The sequence below is a fragment of the Tupaia chinensis genome, unplaced genomic scaffold (assembly GCF_000334495.1).
Source record: "Tupaia chinensis unplaced genomic scaffold, TupChi_1.0 Scaffold000561_1, whole genome shotgun sequence".
In the NCBI taxonomy this organism is placed as follows: domain Eukaryota; kingdom Metazoa; phylum Chordata; class Mammalia; order Scandentia; family Tupaiidae; genus Tupaia; species Tupaia belangeri.
Genome location: NW_006160074.1, coordinates 4,421,773 through 4,433,287, shown reverse-complemented (window position 1 = coordinate 4,433,287; position 11,515 = coordinate 4,421,773). Strand labels below are relative to the sequence as shown.

General features: G+C 40.4%; 1 protein-coding gene across 1 annotated transcript in view; it reads left to right on the top strand.

Annotated features, from left to right (window-relative positions):
• Nucleotides 1-11,515, top strand: part of NUP160 (nucleoporin 160) — a gene marked incomplete at its 5' end in the record, with an annotated part of 92,848 nt that overhangs the window by 31,689 nt on the left and 49,644 nt on the right. Inside the window, 6 exon segments of the mRNA XM_027775432.1 lie at nucleotides 963-1,040; nucleotides 1,300-1,397; nucleotides 5,466-5,550; nucleotides 7,309-7,377; nucleotides 10,669-10,752; nucleotides 11,090-11,260. Coding sequence (XP_027631233.1) covers nucleotides 963-1,040; nucleotides 1,300-1,397; nucleotides 5,466-5,550; nucleotides 7,309-7,377; nucleotides 10,669-10,752; nucleotides 11,090-11,260 — 585 coding nt within the window.

The following is an 11,515-nucleotide window of genomic DNA, read 5'->3' as shown; positions in this document are numbered from 1 at the left end:
CCAAGAGGAGAATGGAGGAAAAGGGATTGTGGTGTGGCCATACCCCCTGGGGGGTGATTTCTCACTTTCTATCTCTCTGTCTCTGTCTATCTGGCGAGCACACACGCCCTATAGCAAAAACCTCTCCAAAAAAACAAAAAAGACTTGTACAACATATTCATAACAGCATTCATTATTCACAATACCAAATGATCGACGAACCCTAGTATCTGTCAGCAGGTCAATGGATAAATAAAATGTAGTTTGTGTATACAGTCGAATATTATTTAGCTTTAAGAAAAAACTGACGCATGGTACAAACTGGGTAAACCTTGAAGACATAACGCTTAGAATAAGCCAGTCACAGACAAATACTGTGTGACTCCATTTAAATGAAGTGCCTCGAGTAGTCAAATTCATAAATACAATGGTTGCCAGGGGCTGGGGGTCAAGGGAATGGGAGTTACTGTTTAATATGTATAACGTTTCAGTTTTGCAAGTTGAAAAGAATTCTGGAAATTGTACAGTGATGTAAATATACTTACACTATTGAACTATCCACCTGAAAGTGGTTAAGATAATAGACTTTTGCTCTGTGTGTGCACGTGCGTATATATAGAAAGCAAGCGCCATAAGATGCACACACTCACCAGAGAGACAGAGGTGGGGGAGGGTGGAGTTGTGAGAAATCACCCCGCAGGGGGAATGGCCAAACTGCAATCCCTTCTCCATTCTCCTCTTGGGATTTTGGCCATGCATGCATGTACCTGGCATGATTTTTCAGGCTGCCAGTCTAGAACTCAAACCGCGGAGAATGGCCATATGGAATCTAGTGCCTTAACCTCCTTGCCACCTGCTGGTCCTATGCTATATATATATTACCACATTTTTAAGAAATGGTTTTTGAATGCTAATAACCCTTGGTAAGAAGAGTAACAGATTGATTATTTCAAGTAATAAATTATCAACTTCTGTTTTAACAGTTCTGCATTTTCCAGTTGGTGAGCACTGAGAGTAACCGCTACAGTCTAGATCATATTTCCTCACTGTTCACTTCTCAGGTAGGTTGAATCGGCCTTTGCACATGACACAAGTACCAAAAGAAGTGTGGGCTAGGTCCACTGTGTCGTAATGGGATTATAGTCTTAAAATGGACTATTTTGTGATGTACGAAAATGGAATTTCGTTTGAGTTTTGCCACATTCATGTGGTACCATTTTTTGTTTTTATGCATTTTCCTCTTCTATCCACGCAATTTTAAGTCACCCTAAGTTATTGCCTTTCTTTCTTGGCTTACCTTTTTATCACATTTCCTTCCAGGAGACACTGATTGACTTTGCCTTAACCTCCACGGATATCTGGGCCTTGTGGCATGATGCTGAGAACCAAACAGTTGTGAAATACATCAACTTCGAACAGTACGACTCACTCAACTTTGTCATCCTACCTCACTCCATGCAGTTTCATGCTTAGAAGAAAGCCTTTTATATAGAATCAAGTCAAGGATCTTTCTTTGAAGAATTCCCAGCTGGTTTTGCTATTACTGTTTTCCAAAGTGCTTTCTTACCATTTTTAGTTATTTTTACCTTTTGGTTTTATGACAAAACGAGGATTTTTAAGGCTGTACTAAGATACAGAAAATACCATATTTCTTGGGAGAGATAGTATGTCTCTCAAACACGTTTTTGGAGAGGTTTTTGCTATAGGGCTTGTGTGCTCACCAGAAAGACAGAGAGGCAGAAAGTGAGAAATGACCCCCCCAGTGGGATTCCCACGCCACAATCCCTTCTCCTCCATTCTCCTCTTGGGATCTTGGGCATGCATACACATGCGCCTGGCTACACTTTTTTTAATGCTTATTAAGTCTTACGTGCTTGCTAGAGAAAGAGAGAGAAAGCACTGCTGGAAGGACATGGTTGCATTGCAACCTGTATTCCTCCATTTCTCCTTCCTGTCAGGATTCTGGGCATGCAGGCACATGTGCCAGCATGTTTTTTTTGTTTTTTTGGGTTTTTTTTTCCAGCATGTTTTTTAATTGCCAGACAATGCATGCACTCACTACAGAGAGACAGAGTACACCTCCTTAATAGGACGTGGTCACATCACAATCCCTTCTCTTTCGTTTCTTCATTCTGTAAGAATTTGGGGCATGTGTGCACGTGGGCCCAGCGTTTTTCAAACAGCTGGAACTGGGATTTGAACTGTGGATAGTCATGTGGTTCACAGCTTCCCTTGCCACTAGGAAACAGGGCCAGCTCTAAATGTTTGTTACTTTCACTAGAGAAAGAAAAAGTGAGACAGGCATCCCTGATAGAGTTCACATACCACAATCCATCCCCAGTTCCATCCAGCCCTAGACTATGAGCATAGGGAGACCCTAGAGTGCAAACCTGAGATCTTCCCATTTGGGTGAGCCCAGTATCACAAGAACATCTATTATAAGACAATTTAATGTATTATTCTAATATTAGATGATATTGAATCTTTTTAGTTTGCATATTTTAAACTTTTTAGAAAAATATTTAATTTCTTTTTTTAGATTTATTTTTTATTTTTAGTTTTATTTATTATCATTATTCTTCCAATTTTGTCAAAGAGACAGAAAGAAAGGGAGAGTGAAAAAGCAAGCTGCCAAGTCTGGGACTTGAATGGGCATGTGGGAGTCCACTACCTAAACCACTATGCTTCCTTCCTGACCGTATCATTATTTATTTTAGTTTCCTTTTTAATTTGCTACAGGGCACATGCATAAGAGAGAGAGAGAAAATGAAAAAGCACACCACCAAGTCTGGGATTCAAACTGCCATCAGCCATGTGGGAGTCCAGTGCCTCAAACACCATGCTACCTGCTGGTCCCAAGTTTAAAACTTTATAATAATTACAAATATATTTGAGGGACCAGTAGTTGGTGTAATCACTATGTCACTGGACTCCTGTGTAGTCGACCACAGTTTGAGTCCCAGACCTAATGGCTTAAACTCACGCCAGGCATGTGTGTGTGCATGCCCAAGATCCTGAAAGGAGAAGGGATTGCAGCATGACCATTCCCCCTGGGGGGAGGGGTTGATTTTTCGCTTTCTGTTTCTCTGTCCTTCTGGGGAGCGAATGTTCACTATAGCAAAAAACTCTCAAAAAAAAAAAAAAAAAGGATATTTGCAAACCAGTTTGTTTTTTCCTTTTTTTGGAGAGGTTTTTGCTATTGGGTGTGTGCGCTCGCCAGAAAGACAGAGATAGAGAGACAGAAAGTGAGAAATCACCCCCTCGGGAGATGGCCACATCGCAGTCCCTTCTCCATTCTCCTCTTGGGATCTTGGGCATGCACGCACATGCGCCCGGCGTGAGTTTAAGCCTCCGGGTCTGGGACCCGAACCATAGTCGACTACATGGGAGTCCAGTGACATAGCCATTACGTTCACGCTGGTCCCGAAAACCAGTTTTGAAGCAAGCACTCATATAACCCTTTAACACCTGTAGATGAATCCCTGCAACACAGCGTGAAGATTGCTGAACTAATCTAACCCTCTTGGTTCCTCAGAATCCGAAATTCTAGGATAGAAGTCTAAGAATGTTTGTCTTAGATTGACCTCAAGCTTCAAAAATATAAAAGTACGCTTGAGCAAAGTTGTCCGAGAGCACAGGCACCAGAGTTAGAGGCTGGTTGGAATCTGGTTGTGCAGCTTACTCATTAGCTATACCCTAAGCCTCACTTTCCACATCTGTGAAATTATAGTAGTAGACTCTTAAAAGGTTATTACGGGGACCAGCAGGTGGCGTGGTGGTTAAGATGCTGGACACTCCCACATGGCCAACCACAGTTCGAGTCCTGGACCTCAAGTCCTGGCTTTCTAACTTTCCTACTCTCTCTCTCTCTCTCTCTCTGTATCTCTCTGGTCAAATTAAAATAAATGAATAAAAATTTTTTTTTTTTAAAAAAAGGTTATTATAAGGCACATTTGAGTAATAAGAATTGCACCAAGTATAGCATCTGGCATATATAAATATTAGAAGTCAGCTATTTGTAGATTTGCATTGAAAGTTTTAATTTCAGAAAGGTGCCTGTTAAAACTTGCTAAGGGGGCAGGACCAGCAGTTAGCGTAATGGCTATGTCACTGACTTCCATGTAGTCGACTGCGGTTTGAGTCCTAGACCCAGTGGCTTAAACGCAGGCTGGGCGCATGTGCATGCATGCCCAAGATCCCCAGAGGAGAATGGAAAAGAAGGGATTGCGGTGTGGCCATCTCTCCTGGGGGAGTGATTTCTCGTTTTCTCTCTCTCTCTCTCTTTCTCTCTCTCTGTCTGGCAAGCGCACGCACCCTATAGCAAAAACCTCTCCAAAAGAAAAACTTGATAAGGGGCCAGCAGGTAAAGTGGTGGTTGAGGTATTGAACTCCCATATGGCTGACCGTGGTTCAAGTCCCAGACCTAGTGGCTTGCTTTCTCCCTTTCCTTCTCTCTCTGGTCGAATTAAAAGTTAAATAAATAATTCTTTAAAAAAATAAAAAAGCACTTGGTAAGAACGCTGAAGCCAGCAGGTGGTAATGATAGTTAAGGTGCTGCACTCCCACATGGCCGAACACAGTTCTAGTCCAGGACCCAGTGGCTTGAAAATCATCCTAGCCATGTGTACATGCATGCCCAGAATCCTAAGAGGAGGATGGAGGAAAAGGGATGGTGGCATGGCAATCCACCCTGGTGATGACCCCTGGGGGGAGGTCATTTCTCGTTTTCCTCTGTTTGTCTGAAGTGAATCATGTACCCTATGGCAAAAACCTAAAAAAAAAAAAGCAAGAACATTTATATAAAACCATTCTGAAAATAAGTGGATTTTGTTTGTTTTGGGATTTTGGTAAATGTTCTCTCTCTCTTTTTTTTTTTTTTTTAATTTTAAGGAGATTTTTTTGCTGGGACCAGCAGTTGGTGTAATAGCTATGTCGCTGGACTCCTGTGTTGTTGACCACAGTTTGATTCCTGGACCCAGTGGCTTACACTCATGTCCAGTGCATATGTGTGCGTGCCCAGGATCCCAAGAGGAGAATGGAGGAGACAGGATTGCATTGTGGCCATTCCTCCTGGGGTGTGATTTCTTGCTGTCTCTTTTTCTCTGTCTTTCTGGTGAGTGCACACGCCCTATAGCAAAAGCCTCTCCAAAAATAAAAAAAGATTTTTGCTATAGGATGCGTGCACTCACAGGAGAGGCAGAGAGAGATAGAGACAGAAAGTGAGAAATCACCCCCCAGGAGGGATGGGCACACTTGCCACCAGGTGAGTTATAAGCTACCAGGTCTAAGACTCAAACCACAGTCAACTACGTGGGAGTCTTCACCATCTGCTGTTCCCTGGAAATGTTAATAGAATTGATCAAGCAGTTGTAGGAGTTCATTGATGGGGCCCTCAGACTTGCCCACATACTGCCAATAGCATATGTTCCATTTTTATTCATAGTTGTTTTTTATTGTAAACTACAGGCTTTTTTTTTTCTCTATAGTAATGTTGCAGGTCAGTGGAATCCAGTTTTTATGCAGCCTTTGCCAGACGAAGAAATCGTCATCAGAGATGATCAAGACCCCAGAGTAAGCAATGCTAAAAGTATTACATAAGGGGATTATTTACCCTGATCATTTTCTTAAGAGGAACTGGTTGTATTGGTTGGGACTCCTTGAGCTGCATGTGACGGAATCCACCTAGAGCTATAAGAATTGATTTGAAGGAAGTTCAGAGTTTCCTGCCCTCAGTCATTGAATAATGGAATAATGCCTTCAGGACTTGGTCTTTTCTTTCTCTCTATTCTGTTTTTGTCCTTGTATGTCCCCCCCCCCCCCCCCCCCCCCCCCAGCTTGCCTTCTGTGAACTTGGCATCGCCAAAGGAAAGGGAGCAGCATCTCGTTCCAAGTCCTTTAATTGGCATTCTCTAGCCTAGCTTAAGTATTGGGCTAATTCCTGAACAGTCACTGATCAGAAATAGACTGTCCAGCCTAGGCCTTGCTATTACAGGGACTGGTGAAGTTAGTCAGATATGAATATGAGAAGAATAATTTTCCAAAGAAAGACAAGAGATTTGTCAGTAAAATGAGGAGATTGGATTTGGAGGAGGAGTCAAGTTGGTATATGTGCATAAATCAGGAAGATAAATTCCAGTAGAAGTATAGTCTATGAAAAAATTAAAAAGGTGATGTAAGAGAGGTCAATCTCCCCATTTTTCAGACACTCTTGGGGTAAATTGGAGAAAAAGCTTTCAGTTGATGCCTTATATTGAGATGCAACTAAACATTCATGGGATCTGGGTTTAAATAATGATTTTGAAGGAGCGGGAAACTCACTTTAAATATGCGAATTTGAAGATTTTATTGGTGGTAGTTAACTGCTCCGGTTAACAACTACTGGTACTTGGCTTTTGTCTGAAAGCCAGATCAAATACTGATTTTTTTCCTATCTTTTTTTGAGAGAGAGTTTTGTTATAGGGTGTATATGCTCACTGGAAAGACAGAGATAGAGACAAAAAGCGAAAAATCACCCCTCAGGGTGGATGGCCAGGTCGCAATCCTTCCTCCATTCTCACACGCACACACGCCCAGCATGATTTTTAAGCCACCATGTCCCAGACTTGAACCAAGGTTAGCCCTGTGGGAGTCAAGCAATGTAACCACTATGCCTTCTGCTTGTCCCCAAATGTCGATTATTAAAATCCTTGTGGTTTTTTTGCCTTTATTTTGGTCATTTTTTTGTCATCCATCAGAACCTCAGTAGAAGGAAACTTGAGTCAGATTTGCTGCTCGTTGGCAAATCTGGTGTATGAGATAGGGTTTAATGTAATTAAGAAATGTGAGACTCCATTTTATTCTTTCTACATTTCCTCACTTGTGAGAGCATAATTACTACATTTTGTTTTGTTTACATAAAACATCTACTATTGGTTCCTTTTATATTATGCTAGCCGTAAAATGAGTACTTCTATAGATGATGTAGGAACCAGCTTAATTGTTCTCTTTCCAGTGTATATCACCAATAAGCTAGATTCTCCTCTTCTTTCTAAGATGGGCCTTTGACAAGCCATGTTTTCCAGTGGAACCCAGCGAAGCACTCTACGAGTGCACCATTTTCAGTGTAGTTCTCCTAGTTGGATCAAAGATATGACAGTCTTCAGTTTCAACGTGAAGATATATAACCACATTCGTGCTTCTTGTTGCCCAGATGTACTGGGGGAGGGCAGAATGTCCCCATTCATGTATTAGTAAATCAAACTTTGGGGTTAATGTGTTGCATTCTTCCTTTAAATCCTTCCAAACTTTATTATTTTCAGAATATTAACTTTTGTTTTAATGTTCTAACAGGAGGTATATTTGCAGAATCTTTTTACACCAGGACGATTTACAAATGCAGCTTTATGTAAAGCTTTACAGGTCAGCAAAAAAATATTTGTTTAGTTAAGACTATTTCTTATTTTATTGTTATGTTGTGTGATAATTACTATTAATTTTGATTGTTTTACATATATTAAACACTAGACCTATTTCTGCACTTAAATAAACATGTGTTTGTAAATACTATCATAGTTGCTTTTTTTTTTTTTAAGAGATTTTCACTGCAGGGCATGTGCGCTCGCCAGACAGACAGAGACATAGAGACAGAAAGCGAGAAATCACCCCCCAGGGGGGATGGTCACGGCACAATCCCTTCTCCTCCATTCTCCTCTCGGGATCTTGGGCACACACGCACACGCTCCCGGTGTGAGTTTTAAGCCACCGGGTCCAGGACGCAAACCGCGGTCGACTACGTGGGAGTCCAGCGACATAGCCATTATGCTAACTGCTGGTTCCCTATCATAGTTTCTTTTAATGTTTTTTTTTTTTTTTTTCCATTAATTGAGATTTCTAATGTCCAGGTAGGGTAGAGGGCACTCTACCCTAATTTTAAAAAAAGAAACAAACATGTTTGTAAACTACATTGCATATAATCTCTATATTTAAATTCAATGTGTTTTTTTGGTTGTCACTGTTAGTTTTGTTTTGTTTTTAGAGAGAGATTTTTGCTATAGGGCAGGTGTGCTCACTGAAGAGAGAGAGAGAGACAGAAAGCAAGAAATCACCCTCTGGGAGTGCCCATGCTGACGTCTCTTCTCTATTCTCTCAGGATTTGGGGCACGCGCACACACACACCTGGCATGAGTTCCAAGCTGCCAGGTCCAGGAATTGAATTGCGGTCAACTACGTGGGAGTCCAGCGACTTAAACATTATGCCATCTGCTGGTCCCTGTTGCTATTAGTTTTGATTATATATATATGTGTGTGTGTGTGTGTGTGTGTGTGTGTGTGTGTGTGTGTGTGTGTATGTATTTGTTTTCTTTTTTCGGAGCGGTTTTTGCTATAGGGCGCGTGCACTCGCCAGACAGGCAGAGAGAGAGAGAGCGAGAAATCTCCCCCCAGGGGGGATGGCCATACCACAATCCATTCTCCTCCATTCTCCTCTCTGGATTTTGGGCACACATGCACCTGGCGTGAGTTTAAGCCAACAGATCGGGGACTCGAACCGCGGTCGACTACGTGGGAGTCCAGCGACATAGCCATTACGCTAACTGCTGGTCCCAGTTTTGATTATATTTTGTTTTAACCTTTTGTTTATATAGTGAAGGTTCTGACTTGGTTCAGGTTCAAGAAAACTTTTAAAATTTTAGCTTCAAAGTTGGCATTCCCTTTTGAAAAAGCAATGTAATACACTAAAGTTATATGTAATCCAACGTAATATAAAGAAGATTATGATGATAATTAAAAATAATTTTTTTAGTTTCAAAGTCATATTGGTTTAACAGATGCTTATTGCTTTACAAAAGGATTCTTTAAAATACCATATCCTTCCTCTAATTGCCACTTACCCTTGAGGATTTAAAGTACAATATTCATTCATAGAATTATTTCTGTAAAGAACAGATTTACTTTTGTAAAGCAGCCCTTCAGACTTTTGAGAGTCTGGGCCAGCCAGGTAGTGTGTGGTTAAGGCTGCTGGATTCACACAGCCAACTGCACTACGTGAGTCACTTTCCTGTACCCAGTGACTTGGAAAACATGCCCAGCACATGTGTGTGCATGCCCAAATTCCTAAGAAGAAAAGGAATTGCTTTTTTTTTTCTGATTTTATTTTATTATTCATTCATTTATTTTAATTTAACGAGAGAGAGACAGAGAGAAGGTGAGAAAGCAAGCCATCCAGTCCAGGACTCCAGCTGTGGTTGGCCTTTGGGAGCGTCCAGTGCCTTAACCACCATGCCACCTGCTGGTCCCCAAAAGGAATTGCTGTGTGATCATCTCTCCCTCCCCGACTCCCCACCCCGCGGTATTGTCTCACTTTCTCTGTTTCTCTGGCTTAGAACACAGCCCTGTGGCAAATTAAAGAGAAAAAAAAAAATCTTTACATATAGTGTCTCTCTAGACCAAGTATACCCAGATTCTTAACTTTTTCTTTTTTTTTAATTTTTAAATTATTTTATTTATTCACTCATTTATTTTAATTTGACCAGAAAGAGACAGACAGACAAAGAGAGAGAGGAAGCCACCAGGTCTGGGACTCGAACCATGGTTGGTCATGTGGGAGTGTCCAGCACCTTAACCACCATGCCACCTGCTGGCCCCCTTAACTTTTTCTTAAATGATGTGGTTTCCAGACCCCTTGCCATTTGTTCTAGGCATTCTTGACTACCTGGCTGTTTTTTGTTTCTGTTTTCTGTCTGATTAAAAACCTCAGGATGACATAGTCATCTTGCCCTAAGCTGTTTTTTCTTTCATCTCATTAGCAGTTCTTCCTCGTTAACACTTAACTGAATGCTTTTCTTTCGGTGAATTATGCCCAATAGAATGCTACTCCCATTCTTCATTATTCTGACTACCAGGATTGTGTCAATTTTAGGATGTATATATTTGACATCTATATTTTCTTTCTGACTGAGCAGTAGCAGTTATTTTACTTTTTGTAATACCTAAGTGTATTCTATTAAAATTTGTTTTTAAGGATTTATATAGTTTATTCTTGTCTATAGAAACTCTTCTTAAGTATTGCCATCGGGCACATGCACTCCCTGAAGGGAAGATACAGGGTTGGGAGGGAGTAAGAAATTGGACCACTAGGTTGTATGGTGGTTAAGGTGTTGGACTCCCACATGGCTGACTTTAGTTTAAGTCCTGGACTTGGCAGCTTGGTTTCTCACTGTCCCTCTCTGGTCAAATTAAATAATAATAAATTAAATCGTCAGAAAAAAAAAAAAAGTTGGAAATCTTCCTCCAGGGGAGATGGCCACTTTATAATCCCATCTCCATTCTCCTCTTGGGATCTTGGTACATAGGCTCACGTGCCTGGTGTGATTTTCAAGCCATAGGGTCCAGACCTGTGGACCATCCAGTCATCCACGTGGTATTCAGCTACCTCAAACTCCATAGAAACCATTTCAAAATTGGTATGATTTATCTTTCAGAGATTATTTGTGTTAGGGTAAATGTGTTATCAATGTGTGCCCAGCTTCTGTTTTATTGCCACAGTGCTTCCCAAACTGGACTTTTTTTTATAAATTTGCTCCAGGGCATATATATAAACCATGGAGAGAGAGAGAGAGAGAGAGAGAGAGAAAGAAAGAAAGCTACCAGGTCCAGGACTTTTAATTAACTTTTGGCTCTTATATAACTCTAAAATATCTCCTTTAATTTTAGATTTTCTGCCGAGGAACTGAGAGGAATTTGGATCTTTCCTGGAGTGAATTAAAGAAAGAAGTTACATTAGCTGTTGAGAGTGAGGTGAGGTTTTGGTAGGAAAAAAATGATTATTCCTTCTTTCTTGATGTAGGGCAGATTAATACTGAAGAATTATTGCAATTGCTTGCTTGACCTTTTAAGTAGAAAATATTATATAAGTGATCTTTTAGTTAGAATTGCATGAACATTTTTTTAGTCTATGGCATTTATTGCATAGAGAATATTCATTTGGCTATAGCTTAGTAAAATGATATTGCATAGAGAATATTCATTTGGCTATAGCTTAGTAAAATGATATTGGACATTCAAGTTTTTTGTGTGTGTGAAGAAAGATCATGAATGTTATCAAGTTTAATTTCTTTCTTTTCTTCTTTGCCAGCTCCAGGGAAGTGTAACAGAGTATGAATTCTCCCAGGAGGAGTTTCGTAATTTACAACAGGAATTCTGGTGCAAGTTCTATGCATGTTGTCTTCAGTATCAGGAAGCCCTCTCTCATCCTCTTGCCCTGCATTTGAATCCACACACGAACATGATGTGCCTGCTAAAAAAAGTAAGGGCTCTGAAGCATGAAGGACTCGGGGCAGCTCTGGGAGTCTTTCAGAATAGTAGTCTGGCAGGTGTTTTAATTAGCTTTTAGAACTTTGTAATTTTTTTACTCTAAAATTATATTGTATTTATATTAAAATTATCTTCTACATTATTATCTGTACTTATTAGCATGTCATCTTTTTTATATTTAGATACTTTTCAAACTTAAAAGTTAGAATAGGACAGGATCAGACCCATACCCTACTCGTTAAAGAAA